This window comes from Dendroctonus ponderosae, unplaced genomic scaffold (genome assembly GCF_020466585.1).
Source record: "Dendroctonus ponderosae isolate FM_Combo_2020 unplaced genomic scaffold, Dpon_F_20191213v2 Dpon_F_20191213_6, whole genome shotgun sequence".
NCBI classification, from domain to species: Eukaryota; Metazoa; Arthropoda; class Insecta; order Coleoptera; family Curculionidae; genus Dendroctonus; species Dendroctonus ponderosae.
Genome location: NW_026018814.1, coordinates 4,687,982 through 4,715,344, shown reverse-complemented (window position 1 = coordinate 4,715,344; position 27,363 = coordinate 4,687,982). Strand labels below are relative to the sequence as shown.

Below are 27,363 nucleotides of genomic sequence, written 5' to 3'. Positions count from 1 at the left end.
TTGATTACAAATTATTTTTACTCTATCATATAGACTTTTTACGATACCTTTTTTAACCATTATCGGGTGATTTGAGTCGAAATTCAAATATCGGTTAGTATGAGTAGGTTTTCCTTTATAGACCAAGGTTTCGAAATTGTTTAAATTTTTCTGAATTAGTATATCGAGAAAAGGAATTTGGTGATTTTGTTCTTTTTCAATAGTGAATTTAATTGTTGGTTCTTTATTATTCAGATAAGATAAAAATTNATCAAGTTTTTGTTCGCCATGACTGTAAATGGAGAATACGTCATCAATATAACGCAATAATAATTAATTTAATATTTATAATCAATATAAAAAAGAAGTTTGTAAAAAATGAATCCGCCTCAACAATATAGAACTTATCTATAAATAAATACTGTTTAAAATTTTGTTGTTTTGTTTTCTTGAAATTTGCAGAAAAATACTTCTCTTATTTAGAGATCCAATTTGAGGTAAATAGTTCAAACAAACCCTAGAAGTTTCAATGTGAAATATCTCGATATCTCGAAAACGGAGAGAGATATCGACTTGAAGCAAGTGAACATTTTTTTTAGCAAATATCGAAGAACGAGGTGTTGTCAACAGCAGAGCGATGTTTGAAACCCAAAAGAATGTGGATGTTTTAAATGGCTCCAGACTATTAGAAGGAGGAACTGCAATCTATGAAATAGGAAATTCGGATTGCCCCATCTAAAAAAACGAATATTTTATTTGCACTTTGACACCTTGTACTCGATTACCATCCCTCTTTGGTTATAGGTTAAATCTTAGTTTGTTTGCCCCAGGAATCTGTTGTTTGGGTTCATATAATTGATTATGGGACACCCAGTATGTGTCGGTTTTCACCAAGAGACATGCCCTTGCATGTGTGGTCGCCTGATTGTAAATTTGTTTAAAAAAGCAATTACCTTGAGTCTGCCGGTCTGTTGATACAGTGCCTCGTTTGTTGGGCAACACCTCCTCCACATGTTCGCGAGCAAGAGCTCCATGGACTCCACGATGACCACTCCCCGATCAACTTTGGCTTTTTCTCAATTTGGTTCTGGTAGAGATCGAAAACCTGAAAAAAGCATACAGTCGTTGAACAGTTGCTCAATTAAAACCTCTAATTGTCTTTCATCCACCCTATTGAGATTGTGGTTCGTGTAAACCCCACCTCGGGATTATTCATCAAACTTGAAGATGCATTGGTTGGGTTCGTCGTGCGGTCAAGATTTATAGAGTAAGAGCCGTTAATTATTGGTTTTCCATATAAATTGGGCACATAACGAGCATTCTGCGTGGACGTAATTTTTAAATGTCACGTTCGATTATTATTTAGTTGTTTATTTAAGTTGTTGCGCTCGCTTAATTGAGTGGCTTTTGCTGTTTATCATTCTGTGCGCTTTTTTCGGTGCTAAACATTGTTTAATATCCGGTCGCGTTAACGAAGGATGGAGCTTTGAATGGGTCAGGAACGGGACAGCGAAGTGCTTTTTCAAAAAACTGAAACATCAGAAAAACGATGTACTCCGCTCACGTTTCAAGTTTGATGAATAGAAGACAACTGCAACAACCATCGAGCAATAACAATTCATTGCACAAAGGATCCATTATTTATGCTTAACGAGTTCAGCATAAACTGTATTATCCGACATAATATCGGTGCGGCGTTTTCTTTTTTGTTGCATTGAACCTTTGCATGACGTTCAATACTCAGTTTCCTCAGCCAATGATTGACTGTCAATTTATGGGATCTTTGTACTATTATTAGGAGACATTAAAGCGTGCTGCAACATTGCGGTTCTAGTAATTAAACATTTAAGTTCCACTGGGTAATATTGGACTTTAACACTCAAGAATTTGTGCTCTGAGAATTCTACGCGTAGATAGTCGCTAAACAAAGCCACGCAACATGTGTTGAAATAAAATAGAAGAGCTATTAATGCCACGTGCTTTTAGAATGCCATGCATTGTTTTTGTTATTTGTTAAAAAATTGGAAATATTTTCAAGAAAATTGAATAAAATTCGCCTCCTTAGCCGTTTTTGCTCATTTATGGCAAGAAAAAGGAGAAAGAACTTTCATTTTCACATCATTCCAGAGAGAACTAAATGGCCCTTTTAGAAAGTGAACCATCGATAAGGAMATGTTGGTTGTKTTCTCAAAAAAGTAYTGATTTAAAGAAGTTTTCGATTTACGTGTTTTTTTTATTGCAAAATCATGACGCTGCTTTTTTCGAAGTTTATCACGTCTATAAAGTCCTTACCTACGTTTAAGGTGCAAATTTAGAACTATTTACTGAGTCAATTTCATTAGTCAACTAATAAAAGTTTCACATCGTAAAAATTAAGCGACAAACACGGGATATGTTTCACCAGTAGAATTCGACGTCAAATAGGGGGTCAACATTTGAGTATGTATCAGACACTTAGGTGCAAGATTATGCCAAAATTTCATGTTTGTCGTCCCGTTTTTGCTCATTTCTCGGAAGCAAAATGAGCAAGAACGCTCATTTTTACATCATTCCAAAGAGAACTAAATGGTCCTTTCAGAAAGTGAACCATCGGTAAGGAAATTTTAGCAGTTTTTTCAAAAAAGTCTTGATTTCAAGCAGTTTTGAGCAGCGTGTTTATTTTTGAAGTACAAAATCGACTCAAACATGACGGTGCTTTTTTCGAAGTTTCTTTAGAACCATTTGAGTCACATAATTCGTTTTCGCATCGTTGGATAGATAATTGAAAATTCGATTTAGTCATAATAACTTTAGTGAGGAAATTCGGGTACTTTTGACTCAGAGGGCAAAATTTGAATATCAGACACTTAGGTGTTTTATTATGCCAAAATCTAATGTTTTTCGCCCCGTTTTTGCTCGTTTCTCGGAAGCAAAAGGAGCCAGAACGATCATTTTTACATCATTCCAGAGAGAATTAAATGGCCTTTTTAGAAAGTGAACCGTCGACAAGGAAATATTGGCAGTTTTAAAAAAAGTGTTGATTTCAAGAAGTTTTGAGCTGCGTGTTTATTTTTGAAGTACAAAATCGACTCCAACATGACGGTGCTTTTTTCGAAGTTTCTTAAGAACCATTTGAGCCACATAATTTGTTTTAGCATCGTTGGATAGAGACTTGAAAATTCGATTCAGTCATAACAACATGAGTCAGGAGATTCGGGGGTTTTGACCCAGAAAGCGAAATTTGAAGATCAGACATTTAGGTGCAAGATTTTGCCAAAATTTCATGTCTTGCCGTCCCGCTTTTGCTAATTTCTCGGAAGCAAAATGAGCACGAACGTTAATTTTTACATAATTCCAGATAGAACTAAATGACCTTTTTAGAAAGTGAACCACCGACAAAGAAATATTGGCAGTTTTCTCAAAAGGTCTTGATTTTATGAACGTTTAGAGCTGCGGGTTTATTTTTGAGTTGTAAATCGACTCAAACATGACGGTGCTTTTTTCGAAGTTACTCAAGCCCCATTGGAGCCACAGAATTCGTTTTGGCATCGTTGGATAGAGAATTGAAAATTCGATTCAATTATAACAACACGAGTGAGGAAATTCAAGTAGTTTTCACCCACAAAGCGAAATGTGAATATCAGGCACTTAGGTGCAAGATTATGGCAAAATTTCATGTTTTCCGGCCCGTTTTTTCCTAATTTCTCGGAATCAAAATGAGCAAAAACGCTCATTTTTACATCATTCCAGAGAGAAATAAATCGTCTTTTTACAAAATGAACCATCGATAAGGAAATGTAGGCAGTTTTCTCAAAAAAGTCTTAATTTCGATAAGTTTTAGATTTGTGTTATCTTTTGAGTTGCAAAATCGACCCAATCATGACACTGTTTTTTCAAAGTTTCTCAAGCCCCATTTAAGCCACAGAATTCGTTTCGGCATCGTTGGTAAGACAGTTGAAAACTCAATCCAGTCATAACAACTTGAGTGAGGAAATTCGGGTACTTTTGACTCAGAGGGTGAAATTTGAATATCAGACACTTAGGTGCAATATTATGCCAAAATCTAATGTTTTTCGCCCCGTTTTTGCTCATTTCTCGGAAGCCAAGTGAGCAAGAACGCTCATTTTTACATCATTCCAAAGAGAACTAAATGGTCTTTTCAGAAAGTGATCCATCGATAAGGAAATGTTGGCAGTTTTCTAAAAAAAGTCTTGATTTCAAGAAGTTTTATATTTGCCTGTTTTTTGAGTTGCAAAATCGACTCAAACATGACGCTGCTTTTTTGGAAGTTTCGCAGGCCCCATTTGAGCGACATAACGTGTTTTGGCATTACAAACTAAACTTTCACAGTCGACTTAAGGCGAAAATTCGATATATAGGATTCAATTTAACGAATCCAGAAAGCGAAAATTGAAAATCATACATTGAGCATGTAGTAGAAAGTCAGTCTGATTCTCTATTAAATTAAATTATCATTAGTCGACATAAACCAACCGCAAGGGGGAGTCATGACCCCCAAGACCGCCCCTCTAGATCCGCTCTTATTTGCAGTAGATCAGGTCTTTACTTTATCTAAGATATCGATTACCAAGATAAAAATCGCCTTAGATCATTCGCAATATTCGATAAGGAAACCAATGGATTGAATCGAATTCGATTAACTTCCAACAATATATCGTATTAATTTTTTAATAGGATGGTGTTTTCGCATTCACTGAGAAAACAATTCGAATTAGAGACGAAAAGAAAATCCCAGTTAATTGGTCCCCCTCCCCTGTTAGTCTAAGTGAAAGGTAAACATGAATGGGCAAAAGATGACTTCCAATTTCCTAATATTTTCCAAATTTCGTTTTATTACAACCCGATAAAATTCCGGCTTTTATCAAATGACATTCGACTATTTTTTCCGAATTGATCTTTATCGAGCGATTAATTTCTCTTATGTATAATTGACTTCAGTCCATTGATTTTCTATTTTAAGTTGCCTATAATTGCAGCTATTGCAGTTAAGAAATATAATTTTGCTGTGGCTTAATGGCCATTTTCCATATTCATTAAGTATCAAATGTAGAAACCATCAGACGGCCAAAGCGATATAGTATTACACTTTTCATAAAACGACTCATAAGCGAGCCAACGTTCGTTTAATTGAAGGCAATTAATTACCGACAATACCACAACCGAAAACAGTATCGCATAACCAGAGGATTATTTAACATGGTCATAACAATAAAAAAATATAAATCATATTAACCATGATGAGTCCAAAACAGATTAGCTCTAGACCAGACCTCACATTATGCTTTCCTCGAATTTCGTCGTTTTAATAGGCGGATCTAACTGAAATTTGTTCGGATTAACTATGTGGCAATTTATTGGATAGCTGGAATTTTAATTGAAATTAGACCCTGACAACATCTCTTTGAAATCAGTTGAACTGATCCCAAATTTCTAGTTTGGAGTAAAGAACGCTTAGAATCACCCTATAATGTAATGTAATATTTGCTCAGGTCATAAGAGTAGCACAACAGTAGATAGGCAGAATGAAAGAATGAATTAAGGAATAATAACGTTATGCCTCAACAAAATGATTTAATTTTACTATTATCTGCGTCTTTTGAAGCCCGATCTTCATTCTGCTTTGTTTTTTCACAAATATATCCGAAACCCTCAGTGCTGAGTCTCTCGACTATCGCAACTTATTCTTGGCTTTCTTCATCTTTTCGCAGCAGAAATCGTCCTCAATGCTCCACTCTCTGGTGTTGGTGACTCTTTCCATTCTTGAACCATCTGCTGCCATACATCAATTTTCTGTGCTTTTCTTGATTCCTTCCGCTGCGCCGTAAGTTATTAAGCATTTTACCAAGAGATCGTATATGCAGTCCCTTTGATATACTAGACTTTTATGTGGCTAGTCTCTTGCATGTATTGCAATTCTTCATTACTCTTAGTGCTAAGTCTCGCAGTTCGTTTGCGATTCAGATATATTCCTTCCGATTCATATATATTCTGTTTTACTGATTGATGTTCAACTCCATTTCTCATTTTTCGTTTCGTTTGATTCACTTTCAAATTATATAGTCCAGGACTTTATAGTTTTGTGCAATAAGTACTTGATCGTGCGGCAAGCACTGTGTGTACAATGGAGTGTTCAATGCGAAATCCACGTTTCTGTATTTTCTTCTTCGTCAAGTTTTAATAATGTCACAGAAAGAGAACAGCCATGTTTGAGTGTTAATTAAATAATTGTTTCACTTTTATCAAAAAATATAGACTTTCGAGGCCATTCTTTGAAACTACCGGGTTTTTCGGGCTTTTAGGCCGTCGTTCGGTAGAATTACTTACTACTACCGAACGACGGCCTAAAATCCCGAAAAACCCATTAGTTTCTGTTTCACTTTCGGTTTTTATGTTTGCATCTCTGACTAGAGTTTAATCCGCTTTTATTAATATTGGTTGTCTCCATTAACCCTCAGAGGTTTCTTAGATGTTGAATAAGCCTCCGGTTCCTAAGACTTTTGGAGATCAGCAAATAACAGATGTAGTTCTTGACCCAGGGCTTTATTTTTTATCAGTTGGGTTAACGAAAATATATGGTTACTGCTTGATGATGGCCTGCCTGGAGTTTCTGTTTCCTTCGATTTGCAATCGTTTTCAATATATTCTGCTCGCATAGAGCGTTCCGGATATCTCTCTGTTTTTCACAAACATCTTTATTATTTATCGATTTATTCTAGTATTTTGCAGCTTTCTGCACTTTGACTTCTACATAAGTGCTACTGTTGAGTAATGTTACACGTTTGTCCCAGCAATTGTTCTTTTTCCGTCACGTTTGCCTTAACGTGGCTTGTGTTTCTTTGCCATTTTTATTTATTGTTTGTCTATAAACATAATGTGACTTCCCGGTCGATTACGTAGGGATTTTGCTGGCTGTTTATTTTTTTAAATATCTGCTTAGAATCCGYAKAGSGGCTTCACSTATTGTTTTTCTATGGGATTTCRATGTATTTATACTGTTTTGATATTGTTTTCACMCCGTTTCTTTGCCCAGATTCGTAAGGTTTCACCGTATTTGGATTTAATTCCATMAATTAATAATTTCCAAAATTCGGCGCTTGAACTTGCTGGACAAATCTCAATCTAATATGCAAATTTGATCAAAAAAAGCTCTCGCATGCCTCAATTTTCCGATGGCAGAACGGACATTGCCCAGACCGACACACGTCCGATCGCAATTCAAACGCGGATAAATTCCTAATTTTCCGCGCAGTTGACTCCGGTAATTCGACAATGAGTTGCATCATCGAGTATGAGAATTGTTTGGTAATTTCAGCATGCATATGCCCCTTTAGTTGGCCTCTTTCATTGATGCAATGCTGCATTAAGATAAATGATTTTACACATTTTTGTGTCATGTTCATTAAGCGAGGATAAAATTTGCTAACGCATAATAGAATTTGTTTGTTCAAGCAAAATTCACTGTTGATGACATTTTAAATATCCTGTGATAATAAGATTTTCGGTTTGCTATTAATAGAAAACGGCAACTTTATCAGACCTTGACACCAGATTTTTGTTTCGAACAATTAAGTGCTGGTACAAATAGCTGGTCGATGGCCTTGCGGTTAAAGACCCCCAATTTTTGCCTAATTTATCGTTGAATTGTATAGTGTTAGATGTTTGCAAATTAAATGGCTTTCAGACATTATTTCGGCAATCTGATAGCGGACCAATATATATAGACGGTTTTAATCGCTTTGTTTTCATTCATCCAGCACGTACAGTAAATGTAATTTTTTTATTGAAAAATACTGAACAGGCTGGTCGTTTTGTGATAGCAGTTATGCTAACAACTGGAACAGGTTATATAAATTGTCAATGGACAACGCTTGAAACCGCGTGTATATAGTTATAAAACTACAAGGATTTAATCCGCAGGACGGGAGTTAAATCTATTCTAGTTTTATTATCAGCAGTTATTATGAATTTCTATACATTTTGCGGCTTCATTAGCAGAAATGGTTTTCGCAATAATTTGCAGCATAAAATATCGTTAGCAACTTCCGGACATACTATAAATTTACAATCAACAAATGCGGAATAAAGACGTTGCGGTCAGTGTTCGATTGGTGTGGCAATTGACTCTTAAAATGATTCCAATTTCAAACTCGCTTAAATCTTCTAATTTAAATTAAGATTTTTACGCAAAATCCTGATGATGGCTCGAATCGAAACTTACAAGCCTGAGGGATTCTTGCTGAATTTAGTAGATATTAATGACGTAACAGTCCTATTTTCTGCCTCAGATAATAATCTTCTCTTACAGATAATAATCTGTTGTATCATGTGAAAATAATTCTAAATTTGAATTTCATTATTTTTTTCTACCTCGAAAAAAAAGGGTACTTTTTTAATTACTAGAAAGCAAATAGAAAACCGGTGCAAATAAACTTTATATGATCAGTCTTCAATTAACAGCAGCTACTGCTTTTTGCAATTTATACAACATGTTGGCAATATAATATAAGCTTGAAATTACTCCAAATACTCTAGACCATGTCTATAATATCATGAATAGTTTTTACTCTATTAATTGCTAGGCTCCGAAGGTGTAGAAATAAATCTGCATACCGTAGGCAATTGAAATAGCTGACGCCGACATATTAAGATTTCAATTCTCAATAGTAAAACTTCAACATTCTATTGCTTTTCAGCCATTATTAAAAATGCCTTCTATTGATTGACTAACTCAAACCTTTTTATAATCCAAGAATGCTCCATTTTGAACCTGCTACTACCTACTACGAACTACGAAAACAAAACTTCTTAGAAATGTTGTGAAAATTTCTGAAAATCTGAGGAAATAATCAGAAATTTCCAATTAATCCAGGCAATAAAAATGCCATTAATCAACGATACTTCCAACAGTTAAACAACATTTACTGTTTTCCAGCACCTTGAATTAGTCCAGCGTTCCAGTTCGCCCACCAAACCGCACATAAAACTAGTCCAAATTGCATTATCAGTGCTATAAAATGAAACAATAACAGCAGAATTATTATTACTACTCTATCCGTGTAATGCCGGCATTGCTACCAACTTAATTTCGAATCGTAATAAAACAGCAAAGAAAATAAATTGAAGCAGACGCTTTGAGCTTTGCTCCACACAAAAATAAGCAGGAACGAGCTGAAATTTAGAACACCAGGAATTCAAATTCGATGAACTGGTAAAGTCGGTTCTGCACTTTTATGAAGAAACGCAATATCTGAAATTTGTGCAAAATTATACAACAAAACGTTTGAGAAGTTCAATACGTTAAATGGATAAATGAAGGTGTATTATACTGTCCAAAAACATCTTCATTCAGTTATGTTTCATTTTTTTTCACATTTTAGTGTTTACCTTTCCAATTAATTTTTGTTGACACAATTCATTTGGTCTTATGTAGATAAAATAATGATTAAATTTAATCCACCTCCACGATGCTGTTATGACCGATTTATTGTGTTCATTCCGTCTTAGGATCCATATCAGCAGTGCATTGAAGAAGCAACTCAATCGGGCACACCTTCGCAGCCCAAACTTCATTGTTTAATCGTGTTAAATCGCCGGATTACACGATAAATAATACATTTATTATTGTTTGTTAATGGGTTTATAAACAGGGCACTTCGAGTTTGGTATGGGTGAGGCCAGTTTTATGACTATTCACGTGTCTAGTAGAAGTGTGGGCCTTGTCGATGGTAATGTGTATAAAAGGGGAGAAAATTAATGACGGTTGTAATAAAATAAATTAAATAAACCACACAAACTAAGTGCTGGAAGTCAATAAATCTCACTGCCAACAACAGAAAATACACTGAGATTATTATTAAAGGTAGTATCGATTTGCAACTTATTTACTTGAATTAGTCGATACAACGGAAGTCCAAAGTTACGAAACGTGATTTATACGGCCATTAATTCGATCGGTTGTTAATTACCCGCGTTGATTTACAGGTACTTCTAACGTAAATAAAATCCACACTTTCTTCCTTTACCGAGCCGTGTGCATCTGTCTTAAATTATGATCACAGATTAAACTGTTTATTTATTAAGTTTGCACGGTAATTTAATCGAGTACTGGGTAATTAATGTTGGGCATTATCATTGCACTTAATATTTTACTAGCAGTTAAACTACACATTCTTTGTTGTGAGGCAAATCAGTTTCTCTGATTGCATTCTAGCAGGATTTCCTAATTACCTAGCAGAAGCCTATTTGTACACATATGTGGAATATTACTTTAATGAAAATTGAATATTTAAAAACGTTTTTCTATAAATTTATAGTGACATTTTAAATACATATGGAAGAGGTTTGTACATGCTATTCAAGAGGTTCTGAAATGCAGCTGGTTGAGGAGAGTTGATAGTTGTTAATTAACAAAATTTTCTGATGCTACAACATAGGTCATAAGAGATGATTGCTTCTGAACACAGATTTGGAATAAAAAGAGTATATTTATGCAGGGTTAATAAAGTTTACTGTAGTAGTAGAGTAGAAGAAACATATATCAAAAATTTTTAGTCGCTCAAAACTGACAATTTTCAAAAAGCTTATCCATATACAATGTATATGACAATATTGGAATTTTGAATGAAAGAAAGAGGCTCGTTCCAATGTTTCAGTTCAGGAACATAACTGAATTGTTGTCTTAATATTTAGATAAATTGATTATTGATCAAATCATGTCAGAGCTTGTCTTATTCACCTTGTAACGTTTTCATAGTTTCTGGCAATAAAACCGCTCATCAGAAGAATCCACACTGACGCGTGCTTCTTATCTTTATGCCAAGATTAAGTGCCTTGTATATTTAAAAGAATCTGACGTACTAATCTCTGGGAAAGGTTGCCGACCAGGAAATTTCCTCAATCTAATCCGATTAAAGCGAGAAACGTTATATTTGTTTTATGATAATTTTTGTGAACCGAAAAAGTGCATTTGTGAAAGTGCATCTTTCCAAGACAATATTGATATGAAAGCAATAAAACAACTGGCTCGAAAGTTGCGAAAGAAAAAATGTTTGTCCCTTGTAAAAAGTGATGTTAATGCAATTTACCTTGGTAGGATATTTTCTCACTCGTTTCTCCTTTTTCTGGGCAGTATCTGATGCATTTTCGGCCACACACATGTTGATCAATGCGACGACGGTCGTAGTCCTATAAAACAGATAAGATTATTGTTAACATTATGTTTTCCAATCAATACTGTCTTGTAAATCTTCATCCACCCACTTCGGCAGTACACGTAATTCTATATGAACCGTCTTTTCACGTGAGTGATCAATTAAAGTTGACTTTTCTAATTGGATTTTTAATATATTCATGTCGATTCCACTGAACTAAAACGAATTTCCCTTTTGAACAAAGTTACTAAAGAGTTAAATTTAAATAAGTTTTCTTTTGACCACCGCTTTTCCAATTTCGATTTTTCTGTGCTTTTAGTTAACTTTTTGAAAAATTATTATGAAGTTTTAGAACTTATAAAGCAGTTCCAACTTCCTGTGGAATGTTTTATAGCGTCAAATATGCCGATTTTTAAAATAACTAGACAAGTAAATTTGCTTAGTTTTGCTTCTAACCGCTCAGAGGTTGAGAAAGTCTGAGAAAACTCAATCATGAAATAAAGCTTTTCAGGTGCTCGATTAAAAAAACATTGAAGTTAAATTGTCCATTACAAAAGCTTCTGACAGTGTAACTTCTACACTTCGACGTTGCGTACAAATTTTTGAGACGCTTTATTGAAAAGATCGTTACGACTATAAAAGTATGTTTTCAAGGCTCTTAATAGTGGAAAGTAGTGCTCGGAATTTTTAAAAATCTGAAATTCGAATATTCGTTTAGTGATTTATTCGAATAGTAAAATTACTCGAATACTCGAATATTCGAATAATCGAGTATTCGAATATTCTAATATTCGAATATTCGAATATATGTGTATTTGTTTAAATGCTTGTAGAATATGGATCATTTATTTTATAAAAGTATACAAAGTGCATATAAAGATATTTGCACCTTGTGAGTTTGATAATGTTGATGTATTCGAGTATTCGAGTATTCGAATATTCGAGTTATGACTACACATAATTATTCGCTTTTTGAATATTCGAATACTCGAATACTCGAATTATTCGAGTTTGATTTCGAGCCCTAGTGGAAAGCCCTAAAACTACTAACATCGTTTAGAGGCCATGTAAAAAAATTCTAGATACATTCAACCGTGTTTTAATATACCTTTAGGGAACAATAGATAACACAAAATCGCACTTTTTGTACTAACGAATAATTTTCAATCGAGGGTATTCCGCGCATTTTAAAAAATGTGTTGCATATCAATTCGAAATCATTCAAGACTTCGACATTTTTGTAACTAAACATTTTGCGACTTAGAGTTACGAAACCAGCTGCTAGGGGTGCAGTGCTCTTTAATCATCTTCTGCTTTAAGCAAAAGCACGCTATCAGATCAATTTTAAACACGAAAATAAGTGTGATGTTTTCGTAAATATTTGTTTGATTTTGATGGTTTCGCAATAAGTTTTTTGGCTAATTTTTAAGTGGAAATAAATGTAAGTATCTCTAAAACAAATAAAAATTGTACTTTAACATATGACCGTATTTTGCTTATTTTAACTTCCTACATATTATGACATTAACAGGTTTTATTTGCTCCTGAATCACCCTGCATAAAGCGCCGCCAGACTTAAATATGTTTTTACCGAAAAATACCTTCTGAAGTTGCCATCTCCGAGAAATATGGTTTTGTCCAATGGGCGATAGTTTTAAATTGGCTTGGGAGAAAACGAACATCGATTTGCATGCAAAATCTCAGCTTGATATTTTAAAAATCCGACCTCCCCTTGCAATGAAAGGCAATCAATTATTTTAGAAATTAGTGCTTTTTTCTATTGAATTTTCTTACATTTATTGATGGCATCATTGCAAAATGTACCTATTTTTCTGAATGCTTTAACGATCTGAAGATCTAAGCCCCGGTGCTTTCAACGAATTTAATTAAACCATATTTAAAGACAGCTTCTTTTCCTTACTAATGGAAGCCCAGTTCACTTCAACCAGCTTGTTTTTATGCATCAGGTCTATTAATTTTTAATCATCATGAATATCAACCGTTTACCTCAATCAATACCAGGATGCCGCAATAATTAATCGGAAAACTAAACGTCGAAAGCAACAGGCGTGAATAGTTAGTTCAAAGAGCAATTAGGCACCATATAATAAACTCGCCGAAAAAAGGAATGGCTTATTACCAAATGAGTTTCATACCTTATTAATATCACTAAGGGCGTACTCGGTATTGACTAACTGTAAAGATGATTGATCGATGGAACCATTAAAAGTTTTGAAATAATTAATCTGCATTTCTCGGCTGGCACTAGACATTGCCGTTCGTTAAAAAAATTCAACATATGCGGCAATTTTCCTTCAATGTTTCAAAGTGCAGATGAGTTTCATGTTCATTCGGTCGCGCCACTGCCGGTCTATGAGTGGGTATATTCTTGCGTATTCATGAAGCACACCGATTGATTAAGCGCTCTAAAAGAGTTTCTAAGAAAGTTGCCGTTAAAGAAAATGAAGACTTATGCCGATGCAGTGTTTTCCTTCTGCTAAATGCAGTGGCTGATCAAGATTGATCATTGGTAATAAATAGACGAGTTGTTTTAATTAATCTTATTATTAAAGAAGAAAAGCTGCCACGAAGAGGTAAGTCCATGCACCGCAGGTTTGTATATCGTATAAGGAGATTTTAATGTGAAAGATGAAATGTAGATGTAAACGTGATATGTCAGCTTATCTTCGGGATGTATCGGGAACGTCTTGCAGATCGATCGCAGTAGGAAACGGCTGGCAATTGATTATTATTCGCAATAAGTTGTTTATGCAAATGGTAGACATAAATAAACAAGTTTTTTACATTTAATGGACGATCATTGGGTTTGCAGTTATTTATTTGTCTAATTCGTTATCCAGAGGTCATTTTTTGAGCTAGAGATTATAGCGGAAATGCATGCTACTTTTCTGACTCTTATATTTCTGCCCCATTTTTGGGGTTCAGTATTTATATAAATTTTTTGAATACATTTCCCTTCTAAAAAGAGGAAGCAGATGCGTACGCACTGAATAAAATTAAATAAAGCTATCTTATGTGGTGATGTGTTTGTAACCCGAGCAGCGGAAAATATACTTTTGACTGAAAAATTTGGCCAAGCGCTTTCAACAATTACACGAACAGGACCGCTACAAACCACAAGAAGTAACAAAAAACCAATAAAACATCAGGAGAAAACTCCCAGAAAGAAATACCTGCTCGTCAATGAATAAACACAAGCCCCGCCCCCAACAGCACCAAACAAATCATGTCCAAAAACAGTTAAAAATTGACTGCTAATCTTCAGATGGTTGTTTTACTAGCTAGTAATAATTGGACCGACTTCTTGCTAGAACATTAAAACCACATTTTTGCTTATGGTATTTAACCCATAGGGCTTTGCATGTTATAGTGCAACAAAAAACCAAAAATCGACTTTCGCTTCAGTGGTGATAACAACATGTTTCTAGACAATAGAAGTCTTAAATACTCCATTTAACGTAAACATTGCCTACTGTTTTCATAGGAAACTATTATAAATAAAAGCACACCACTAATTAAGCAAAAAAAATTGGTCCTCATCCATCATGCTTCCTCTCTAGCCTGTTTCAAACAACATGTCCAAACCTCCAATGGCTGCTCAAATGGATGGTCAGTTTCTGAGCCCTTATCCGCCTGAGGGACCAGATGTTTCCAGAAGAAAAAGCGACAACATCAGAATTGTAACTCCGGAAACTGTCAGGCCTGAACACGTTCCAGATAATGAGCTTCTTGAAAAACTTCACACTTACGACAACTTTTACCAAACTACCAAAAGCTTGTTGATTCTTTTTCAGATTATGGGTGTTATGCCCATTGAACGCCTGAGAGGGAAAACGATATTCAGGTTAGTTTGGGCATTCCTAGAAGCTTTCCTGTAAGTTTATGGCTTCTAGATGGTTCTCAGCAAACACTTGTTGGGCTTATTTCGTGTATACAGTGGAAACGATTTTTGTCAGCATTGTATTCAAGGAGCGACTGGTGTTGATCCTCAAGCCAGGAAAGCGGTTTGATGAGTACATTTATGGAGTAATTTTCCTGAGTATCCTGATTCCTCACTTCTTGCTGCCTCTGGGCGCATGGCGGAATGGGCAGGAGGTGGCTCGATTTAAGAATATGTGGACCAAATTTCAGGTGGACAGCCGGATTATTTTCCAAACTTTAAGCAAGGAGAGTTTGTTTGTAGCTGAAATACTTCAAGATGACTGGAACCGTTATAAAATTCCACCGTCTCACTCTCACAACATATTCATTATGCGTGTTGTCCTGGTTGGTGGGCATTTTGATCATGCTTGCACAGTACTACTTGCAGCCGGACATGCTTTTGTGGCACACTTTCGGATATTATCACATCTTAGCGATGCTGAACTGTCTTTGCACGCTGTGGTATATCAACTGTACTGCCAAAGGGCGCGTAGCAGGATGGATAGCTGAAAAGTTACAGGAAGCTCTACAAACGAAAGGTTCAGCTAAAAAGTTAGCTGACTATCGGGAGCTTTGGGTGGACTTGTCTCACATGATGCAACAGCTCGGTTAGTAGCCAGTAAAGTAATCGTGTTTCTAACATTTTTCTGCCATTCATGTTATTTATGAACCTCAGGCACGGCTTACAGTGGCATGTATGCTCTGTACTGCTTGCTGGTACTGCTCACGACTATAGTAGCGACCTATGGATGTTTGACAGAAATCCTCGATCACGGATTATCTTTTAAAGAAGCGGGCCTGTTTCTTATTGCTTTTTACTGCGTGACTTTGTTGTGCATCATATGCAACGAGGCGCACGCTGCATCGAGAAAAATGGGACCGGAATTTCGGTAAGCATATGGATTATACTAAATGTTTCTCCTCTGTCTGCAGAAATCCACATTCAGTTTCTCAAAGCTAACATTTTTTATTTGTCTAGTATAAAAAATCGTTAGTAATATTGTGAAAAATTATGTTTCATTGCTAACTCGACCTTGGCGAACTGTTAATTGTTAACGCATACTGTGAAAATCATTTCAACCACTTGGCCACTAATGTTTGAAAATACATGTGTTATAATAATTTGTTTAATCATTCAATCAAACAAGCATTTAAAAAAATATTTTTGCCCTAACGAGAATAAGGGCCTATTGAGAGCACAAACTTTTGCAGTAGATTTTACTATCAAAAATAATTGTAGTGTGGTACATAAAAAAAAATTCGAAATGCTTCTTGCCCAAAAATCGCCAATTTAAAGTGAAAAATTTAGGAAATAGGGCTTCACCAAGAGACCATTTGGACAAGACTTGGTGTACTTGTAATTCATGAAAGTTTCATTGACTAAATCGGCATAACTTTATCAAGATCTCTCAAACTCAATTATGAAAACATCCAATTAAGGCAACAATATTCTTGATGTTAACTTGTGATTTGAGAATACATCTAGATATCTGTGATGGCAAAACTCGTTAAATTCAAAATTTGCAGAAGACTCAAAATTGTTTGCTCAATTCATGCAAAAGAAAATATTAGATTTTTCATTTGAATCATTTTGAAAATATATAGAAATCTAAGCAAATAACAAATATATGAAGGTATTGATATACATATTTTATGGATTATTATAGCTAATATAAATCTTGCGTACATATAAAGAGCCAATAATTACTGTTGAAAAGCTAAGAAATTGTAAGTAACGGAGTTTAAATTTAAGGCGACACATTGAGCCTTTGAGCTGCTATGGGATAATAGAATATAAGAAATATTTTTCAGACTGGACACGTTTACGTTCTTTCGTATCTGCGTTTATGTATTCATAAGATTACGAAGGATAATTGCCCGATTTGCATCTAATTGTTTACATGCACGGAAGTATAATTTTTGATTAATTTGCTTGATATCTTGTTTGCAGGGAGCGTTTATTAAACGTTAATCTCTCGGCAGTGGACCAACGAACAGTGGAAGAAGTCCATATGTTTCTAACGGCAATCGACAAGAATCCGCCCATAATGAACCTAAATGGATATGCTAATATAAATAGGAAGCTAATTTCCTCCGTAAGTGTTTGCAATTATCCTTTAAAAGCATTAAAGCAAAATGTTGCCGGTTATAATTCCATTCAAGAACCTCCCATATCGTGTTAAATATGTTATATCGGCGCATAAGAACTCGCCCACACATTAAATACAATGAAATTGAAAGCTATTGGAAGACACGGAGACTTTCTGTAGCAGACATATATGTCTTAAAGAACCAGATAAAGAAGAAGGTCAGCAGGGTTAAAAATCGAAAATCCACGGATATCAATAATGGCATTGTTCGGAATTTAGTTCAAAGATTAATTGAACTTATGACAAACGTGTAACAACCAGCCCATTGTTGTTAATGTGTTAATCAATGAACATTCTTGGCTCACTAGGCCGTATCGAATGAATGAACATGAGTACGCCAAAAGTATGAATAATAAGGCAGAGTGTTGCAGCTCGATAACAGCACGATTTGCATGACAATATGTCGCAATGGGAGAAATACGTTCTTTCAGAGAATTTCGATTAACACTTTTATAGGTTGGGGCTAGACAAAAGTGTTTTCATTCCATTCGTTATTATTAGCATAAAGTGCAAATCTATGTTCGTCAACTGAATATAGCTCTCTCTACTATTTTCTATTTTCCACCATTAAACTGAAGTTTTCGCCCACAGCATTGAGTTGATTAGTAAAAACGGTTTAAAATTTGCACTATAAGTGAAGAATTTAATAATTCTGAGAGTTACTTCATTTTTCATTTTAATTTAATGTTATGGACCAGATATGTTTACTTTTTATGTTAAAGTTGAAGACCCAAAGAATGGATTGCTCTATAAGATTGAACGAACCGATACGGTTTCTAACGATGGCAAAGTTTTTGGGAGTTTTGAGGGAATGTAGATAATTACATTTCTCTAGCAGAATATTCATATATAAAATGTTGAGACGGTGGTTTTTTGTGACCAAAACATACAAATTTGCAAAAGCTCTCTACAGCTTACACGAACGAAAATTCTTTTTACATGCTTCAAATTTCATCCATAACGACGAAAGTTTCTAGCAAGTAGACTATATTTTTTTGAAAAAAATCATCATAAGCGATAAACCACATTTCCACCTTATGGCTTTGTTAATTTCCAAAATTGTTGCCAAATTACTCAAGCAATGACTGTGCTTGGTGCTCGATATAAAAATAATAATAATAATAATAATAACAACAAGACGGGAAAAAGATCTATCGGAGCGAGAAGAATATCATGGCTTAGGAATCTGAGAAAATGGTTTACTGTCTCGTCAGCAGATCATTTAGGTTTCAGAATCAAAATAGTAATGATGATGGCCAACTTCCGGAATGGAGAGGAGAGTTTAGGAAAATCGTTACAAAATGTTTACTCTTTCATTTATTTATATGGTACAGATTGCACATATAAATTAATTTACTTTACACCTATTAACAAACTCAATTACACCGTCAACACCATACATAAGGAAAACAGAAGAAAATTGTCAATATCGTTTTCCGAATTATGGGGCAAGCATCTCTGAAGAATCTAACCACTCTTGCTTGTGATGCGTTAGTGATCCGTTGATTCAATGATGATGGTCTAACTCAAAAAAACTTTCTTCTGACGAATTTCTAAAAAGTTGACCTGAAATCTTAATAACTGATTCAATTTCATTTTGCATGACTAAATTCAGTATTCGAACAAAAGATTTGTGTCATTAATATTTTTTCCATGTACTCTTTATGTTTGATGACACATTTTCTCAATGCAAAACTATAAAACTTTCTAAACCCGAATCTGACCAAAAAATATGTTAGGATTCCCAGCGACGGAAATTCCAAGAATCTTGCTATTTCCTGACTCCTGCAAAATATCAGCAGGATCGTGACCGGAAACGAACTTGAGTGATTAAGATGTTCTCCTACCAACATGCTTCTTCGAAGAGCGGCAGCTCGACCACCTAGGATGTCTGAATGGCGATTTCTGACTTACCACTGTAATCATGAACTGAATGCAATGATCATTGCACTTCTAGCAATTAGCATTATTATGAATATGCGAACGCAGGAATGTATAGCAGCCAAAGATACAGGAAATCGGAGTCGTTTTGGAGTACTTCTTGGGTTAATTATGGCTAATTCAATTCCGTTTATTGTTCGGTGGAGTTTTTATGAGATACCATTGCTAATTAAATGCGATAATAAAATAGCTTGTTAGTTCTTGATTGATGCCGACCAGATGTTCGATACAAACTAATAGAAAGAAGAAAATTAGACGATTTTACKTTAGTTCCAATGAATGTTAGAACGGAAGAAYATTTAGAACAWATTTGTAGTCWGATAWCTGAGAAAAKAAATAAATAAAATGTTTCTACCATCAGGGCTTCAAAAAAAGATTTTYGAGAAAAGCAAGAACTTTAAAACAAWATCAAGGAATTATTGTGTATCCTCCAGTACAAAAATACATAAATAGTGACTCGTGCGTTCGTGAATCGTTGGAAGAAGCCATATTGAAATGGCGAAAAAGCTATTTCGATGAAAGGAAACAGTCAATGAGGAGAAAATAAAGCACTTTGCCACGCGTTTTCCTTCCCTTTCAGGAAACCAGAAGAGAATATAAATTATTGGTGATATATTTGCAAAAACAAAATAAAGGTTTTCATGCATAAGAACATATGTTGCCTGAACAATTGATTTTCCTTGTTTAAGGACTTACTTGAGTTACCYTTTATACTACGAAATTTTATAATTGTTCTTCTTTCAGCATGTTTAATGATATTCAACTATATACAATTTATAGTGATTTTCTCTTGCACCTCAAAGCAAATTTATTTATTACTCATGTTTGAATAAGTACTAAGGGTGGTCAATGTGAAACCGACAAAAATTCATACGTAGTAAGAAAATTTTGTAAATCCTCTTTTAAAAAATATATACTTTCGCTTTCAGACGGCCACTTCAGCTGCAACTTACTTAGTTATGCTGATGCAGTTTCGACTGTCTCTCATGAGAAACGCCGCAGTAGCTGCTAGAAAAACTGCCGGGCAAAACTCAACAATGCATGGTTAAGAGTAACTTTAATTGGTTTACAGCATATTAATTGGTAGATTTTATGTCTTGATAAGTTACAATTACATTGCATTATCATGAGCTGAATAAACTGGGTTTCTTAGAGCAAATGTCAGCTTCAAGAGCAAACATATAACGTGCATCTCATATTGCTGTTTTGCGTTATCGAAAAATATCCACTTCATCGTTGTCAACCATTAATTTACTAGCAGAATGACGGTTTAATTGTGCTTACAAGAGCTGCACATGTTTGGAATGAGTTCCATGACGAAACTGAAGATTAAGCAGCAAATCAGATTTGTTACACTGCTGTTATGTCTATATTAGCAGCTTTGAGTATATTTTTAATGTGTGTGGATTTAAAACGGGTTCTCGATATTTTTAAGCTGGGAAATGGCAGCACTAATGGCTCAAAAATAATTAACTTTCAAAATTGTTTCATTTAGCTGAACTTTTCATGAGTAAAACATTCATTTTTGGTTTATAATTTCTTTATGCAATAATTTTATAAGTAGGGGAGATTTATAACGCTTGTCAATTCCTCCATTAAATATTATTTATACTTAATTTGTCTAAAATTATTTAATTACAATCGTCATGGTGTACTAGATCCGACTGCAAAGATTTTATCTTCAAATTGCATTGCTTTGAAACTGCAAATAAAATTGTTTGTAGTATTTACCGATTGCTCCCCTACTTGCGGATGATTCTGTTTACATTTACTAAATTGTAAATTCAATATTTCATGGTAAACCAATAAATTCCACGGATGGAAGAATTGCATTGCAGGCGCCACTTAATGCGCCGACCTGCTCTGGAATACAGATGACACTGCCTGCAGCGATTTAACGGTGTCTTTGATTACTATCGCAACATGAAGATTGGCTTTTATATGACCGCATATTAATTCGATGCTGTTCTACAATTATACGCCGCCTTTAATGGAAATCTCAGATATGTCAATTAGGTACTTGGAAACAGACGCCGGCAACTTCAACCAGAGATATTTGCGGGAATTTTGTGTTGCTCTGTTAAATACGCACAAAATGTGTTTACTTCAGAATAGCTAAATAAAAAGAGCACCGAATAATTATTTTATTCTTTCCACTGCTAATCTGCATCGGGTTAGTAATAATACCTATATTTGGCCCAATTTTCCTTTTGCTCATACTATCCCTACTAATATTATAAATGTGAATGTAAGTTTGTTTGTTACGATCTTACGCCAAAACCACTCTACCGATTATCATGAAACTTTATACACATGTTCTTAGATGTATTAGAACATGTTTAGACAACAAGTGTTCTGGATGTGAGTTACTATTTTTCTTAAAGATAATTCGCTTTGGAGCAGGATGTATCAGTTTCTAACGGTATAACTAGACTAAGTTGATATACGCAAGAGTACGGCGTACGGGCACTTTAGAATTTGTTAAAATTTTACCTTGCCAACTTTACTTCAACGGATTTCATAATTTGTCAACACATAATTAATTAAAATTACTTTGAACCTTCTTATAGGTCCCATATCCTTAAAATATTTCCATTTCCTCTACAATCACCCTGTATTTAACTATGCGAGCAAATGCAGTGAAAAAAAAAATTCAATATTATTATATCATATTATCAATATTATATATATTCAATAAAATCTAATAGCTGATTTCCTTGAGCACGTATTAGTTGCAAATAGTTTCATGTATCATATTTTGCCCGTTGCATATTGGATCCCATACCGCCCAACGGAAATTGGGCTGATAACTGCTCTTTATGCACAGAGCGTTTTAAATGAACACAAAATGACCATTCCAATTCTTTTCAAAAAAATTAATAGACTTCGTTGAAGAATTGTTAACGTTCTTTTATGGTTTATGTGTCGTTCGTGAAATAATTCGACGAGATTATTTTTTCCTGTGTATAAATTTGCAGATTTCTGGTATCTGAATTATTTCCTGAAAGCCATAACCCGGTTGGGAGCAATATTTCTAATATTTTCGTAAAGACGCAGTTATACTGTTCGATTTTCAGGGATCCAGACATTTAAAACTCCGACGAAATTACGAACCATAAATATTTATCAATGTATTTTTACAAACCACACATGTCTTCTATTCGGAACTATGACTAATATTTTCTTTGCGCTCCATTAGTTTTATTTTTATTTACTGGAACTCCCCATGATGTCATCAGCGTTCCCGGACTAGGCCTTCCTACTTTCAGCCGGAAACAAAGGAGGTCAGGAAGAAGATATGTGGATGTTTATTAAGCGATTTAACATCTTGCCTTTGTGCGGAAATGTGTCTTTCATCACAGGGAAAAACAATAAAAAGTGGAAAGCGACAGATAATTAGTTAAGGGATTTACAATGCTTCCATTTTATTGCTAAACAGTTTATTTAACAAATTTGTAAATAGTGAAATTAAGTGAAAACCAGCTAAGAAACTGATCGTGTAGCCATACGCTTGGAGGAAAACAATAGTCGCATCTCATCCCATATGGGCACTGATCAAATCCGATATGGTACACGGTTTTTCCTTTCGTTTTACGCCGTTATGCACGCTCAATTGGCTTTGCATTGATGGGTACTTCATTATGAGAATATTAGTATTACTTTTTAGCGTCGTGCGTCGCTTAAATTGAAAATAAAGCCTGAAATTACGAGTTAAGATAGGAATTATGGTTAATGGTTTCTAAGTGGAATCAGATTAAGCCGAAAGGTGGTTTATTTGCTTGTAATTCGATTCGCTAATGCGGATTTCTCCATTATAATTTTTATAGGAAAATGGAGATATGCGAACCGATTAAATTGGAGCTAAAAGGTAGGTTGTTATCAATTATCGGGTAGAGCTGGGGTATTAAGGTTCAGGTACGTGTAATGAATGTGAATGGGATGGTACAGGGTTTTAATTGGTTGAGGAGGTTTAATGATGAAGCAGCAATTATTTGCAAAAGGTTTAAAAACTTCTGAATGGTGCGGTTGTTGAACGAAGATAAGGACAGAAAAGAAAATAAGCAAGTAATAAAGCATAGTTATGATTCTAGCCATGCAAGTGAAGCTGTGCAAAAATTAGTTAGAAGAAAATCGATGTTAGTCTATTAGTTAAGTTAGTTATATTTTATTTACGAAAGCATTCCTGGTGTTTCTAGTAATTTATACTTTAATCATCTTATTTGTACTAATTAATAAAAGACGTTGTATGGTTTCTGCAGGTATCAGCATAACTTAAGTGTAAAAGAAGCCACAGCCGAAACGAGCAGTCAGTCATTAGATCGTCTCTAAGTAAATCATAAAATAGTCTTAGGACAATTAATAGATTGTCTTTGGACTTCTGGAAGATCTTCTCTATTCAAGTCCTGTAAATTGCCTTATTTTTTTAAAAGCTGCTTTAAAATAAACAATAAAATTCTACATCCTGTCATATATTAATAAATCACAGATTTGAGTATTGCGTACTCTAAAGATGCTACAATATTCGCTCATGGAATGGCAGTGAAGTTTTAGAAGAACAATATCAAATTAATATTTAATTAATAATAATTACAATTTCCAATATTTTATAGAAAGTAATAATGAGATATACAGATTCATTTTAGGTTTTAATTGCATATTTTTATTATCCATAACTGAATACTGAAAACACATACTATTATTTTTATGTAAGTAGTAGGTACACTTTGTATGAAAAATTCAATATAATATAGTACGAGTACTTATACATACATGTCCGACACGAGTTGAAATAGAGAACTTAGACAAACTAGTAATCGGAAACCGCTATTATTGTCGACTTCAATATGTTCAGCCAAATGAAATTAAATGTTTTTAAAAGCTTTTGGAAGTTTGATGGTGTTGCAGCAGTAAAAATAATGCATCTTTTTGTGGAGTGGTAACGGGAACTGCGCTTTTACGAGCTGTTAATTTTTTAGTTTCAAATAATTACGATTAGAGCTTAAAATATATGCATTTGACCGTAAATTAGCATATTTTGATGCGTGATAAACTGGCAGCTATGAACCAAGATGTATTGATGCTGAAATTCATTTGTAAACATTTTGAATGTTTTTTTTGAGTAATAATTGAGCATCAATCATCTTGGATGTAAAATGTGGTTCAATCTTGTTAATTATATTATACTATGAATCAACCAAATGAAATTTTCAGCATTTTGCACTACAGGTACAATATAATGATAAAAACGTGTGCTGGTTTTGAAGGTTTTCAGCAAGTATGTTCTATTCTCTTTTCAATTTATATTCTTCTATGCGCCGTCTGCATAAACCATAACCAGTTCGAGTTAGAGCACCTTTTGTAGAACATTTTACAAACATCATTAATATCCGTTTATTTTCAAAGCGACGAAAAAAATTTGCTACAAATCACTTTCGTTTGAAAACGTGTTCTTTTCGGTAGTCGACCTCATTTGAATTCCAGGTAAAAAAAGAGACTACAGAGACAAATTGAGAAAATTAGTCAGAGAGGTGTAAAGAAATCATCACCAATATGGGTAGACGTCTGCTCCATTACATTTTAAACAGCTTGTCCAGAATGATTGATGATGATGATTATAAAGTGGTGCCGAACGTGCGCGTGTTTTGGACCATGTTGATATTTTCGTTGTAACCTTTTAAATCCCTAACCTGTGAAACGAACTATCCCGAAAATAATGGAGTTATTAATCTTGTCCTGGGAATGTTTGAGTGCTTAAAAATCCATACACTTCTGCTCCATAAATAAGATCCCATTCAAGTGCACGAAAATTCCAAAAATATATCATCTAGTACTGGGTGGGTGTCCAGAGTGGTTCTTGTACACAAACAGTGGTTATCGTAACTCAAAAATTAATTAACTTCTGACAGTTTTTATACAGCTTTATGGCTGGATTGTTTACTAAATTGCCCGCTTTTACGAGTCCATATGAGCGTTCGTGTAAGGTCGGCGTTTTCCTCCTACAAACTTTTTATTTATATTCAATATCCTTGATTTATTCGGACAAAGTACCCAAACACAATAAATACCAAATCATTTTTTTATGGAAATATAGAATGGGTTTCTAGCTACCAAAGTCTGAGCAACTGAAATGTCTTAGGCATTACAACAGTTACGTTAGTTATTAATTATTTTCTTAAAAATCGTTTATTATTCCATTCTGTTACCGGATTAGCCCAAATCAAAGCATTGGTCAAAACATTTTAAATATTGGTTTTGATGTTGCGTATTCCGACATTAATGATTGATCTATTTTGAGTTTTTTTCAAATATTTACTCAGCATATTTAATATCTGCTACGATATGTTGCAGCTGTGAAGTGGATTGGACAAATTGCGAAAAATTACTGGTTTGGAACAGTTATTTCCTGCTATTAACAAAAATGTTTAGGATCAAAATGCCTCTTCGCTCATTTATTCGTCGCTTTCGCATAGCCAATCGCTATACAAATACCTCGACACCATTAATCACCTATATAGCAAACGAACAAAGCGGCTAAAACATATTATCCTTGTATTAACATATGCCGTAGCTATGTCTCTATAGGATATTTATAAATCATTATAATAAGGCACTCTAACAGCTCATATGAATAAGGTAATGAATAAAGTGAGCACCGAGCTCGTTTGATTTATTTGCCAATTGTTAAAACGCCTATCTTTTAAAATCGCTTCGACAGTGCTGACTTATCCATTTCAGGATCGATAAATTATTGGTTGGTACTGCTCAATATTGATTATGGTGAAAGTAAAATCGATATGGGCAGGTTGCAAACATTTGATCGTTCTAGTATCTATTGGCCTTTTTGGGCTCAAATCACAATGATACTGACCTGGCAGAGTTAAAATACTCTACAGGTAATTTTGGATAAGTCAGTATAATTTCTTAGATGATTAGTTGATTTTTGGGAGTGTGTTCGTCCATATTGATCAACAATTTTAAAGGTTTATACAAAAAAGTTTCAATCGAAATATAAATAAGCAACATAACGTATCTAATGTACAACCTGAAGTCATATCAAGTAAACTATTCCGCATTCGGGCTGAATGTGGACTAGGCCTGGGTAACACTGTGTTGAGTTGCGCTATTGAATTGTTGCCGCTCTCTAAGTTAACGAGTTATAACTCATCGGTTAATGAGTCATTTACTAAAGCTTTACGAGACCCGAGACTGGAAAGTTAACATTTTTTTTAGTAACGTTTTACTACTTTGTTCAAACAACTAAAAAAAGTCATGTATATTTTCTCTGCAACAGAACTGAGTCCAAAGAAAGTCGACGAGTTTTCTTGTAAAATCGATCTCTGAATTTTTTGCATAAAAGATTCAGTTTGTCAGCATTTTACAGCAAAACGATAGGAAAATCGCGGTTTTCCTGTTTAGAGACAGTGTTGTTTGGAAATGTTGACCCTAGTTTCCAAGAATTTTCTAAATAGATGATTTTAAACTTTCGCTTTTCCAGTTGTCAGTATTTCAAATAAAAAATAATGCGATTTTTTCGAAATAGAACTGCTTAATAGAAACCTTGTTAAAACTAGAACGACCTGAAATTTTAAAGAAACTTGAGCGATGAGGGCAGCGAGTTTTCCAAATAATTTTTTGAAAACTTTTGCTCTCTGGTCGTTTTTTCAAGATAATTTCAATTGCTTTCGGTAAAAAACTGAATAAAATGATTGGGGTTTTGTGCCAAATTCGGAGCTGAACAGGGTTTCCTAAATACTTCCCTGCAAACCGATGACTGAGGCGAATTTTCTAGCACAATTAATTATTAATATTTAATTAAATTAAGTAAGAATTAATTTTGTAATTTTTGGCTGAAAAGACCCCATTAATGTCAGAAAAGAAGGAAATCATCAGGAAATAATGGATTTTTGCGTTTTGGTTTTGGAGAAAACCTTAAGGGTTTTCGGGGAAAACGGGAGGAATTTATTTTCGTTTTTGTCTCGAATTCGACGCTGAAAAAAGTTTTTGTAAAATTTGTACAAAACTATAAATTTATCTTGTAATTTTTCGTGTAAATGACCTCCAGATCGTCAGTATTTTTAAGTGAAACTAGAAACTACAAAATATATCGTTTTTGAGTAGAAAGTAAAGCAAAAAAAATGCAGTAAAAACTAAAAAAACCCATTTTTTTAACAAACTCTGCAGTCTTTAGAAGAATGGAGGTG

At 34.4% G+C, this 27,363-nt stretch overlaps 2 protein-coding genes across 2 annotated transcripts in view; one reads left to right on the top strand and one right to left on the bottom strand.

The window, feature by feature from the left end:
• LOC109540607 (thrombospondin type-1 domain-containing protein 4) overlaps positions 1 to 27,363 on the bottom strand; it is a 107,692-nt gene that overhangs the window by 68,596 nt on the left and 11,733 nt on the right. Inside the window, exons 2-3 of the mRNA XM_048667259.1 lie at positions 11,064 to 11,163; positions 933 to 1,084 (exon numbers count right to left, since the gene is read on the bottom strand). Of these exons, the coding sequence (XP_048523216.1) occupies positions 933 to 1,084; positions 11,064 to 11,163 (252 nt within the window). The remainder of the gene's footprint in view (positions 1 to 932; positions 1,085 to 11,063; positions 11,164 to 27,363) is intronic.
• On the top strand, positions 14,653 to 21,219 carry LOC109540609 (gustatory and odorant receptor 22). Its single transcript, XM_019909037.2, has 6 exons — positions 14,653 to 14,994; positions 15,044 to 15,281; positions 15,334 to 15,679; positions 15,748 to 15,961; positions 17,023 to 17,167; positions 20,092 to 21,219. The coding sequence occupies exons 1-6, from the start codon at positions 14,726 to 14,728 to the stop codon at positions 20,209 to 20,211; spliced, it is 1,332 nt and encodes a 443-aa protein (XP_019764596.2). The 5' UTR covers positions 14,653 to 14,725; the 3' UTR covers positions 20,212 to 21,219.

Bases quoted from the DNA above. Each gene is read 5' to 3' on its own strand.
- LOC109540609 (XM_019909037.2), top strand. From the start codon at position 14,726: ATGTCCAAACCTCCAATGGCTGCTCAAATGGATGGTCAGTTTCTGAGC. The intron at 14,995-15,043 runs GTTAGTTTGGGC...TATGGCTTCTAG, and splicing joins AGAGGGAAAACGATATTCAG to ATGGTTCTCAGCAAACACTT. The intron at 15,680-15,747 runs GTTAGTAGCCAG...TATGAACCTCAG, and splicing joins TCACATGATGCAACAGCTCG to GCACGGCTTACAGTGGCATG.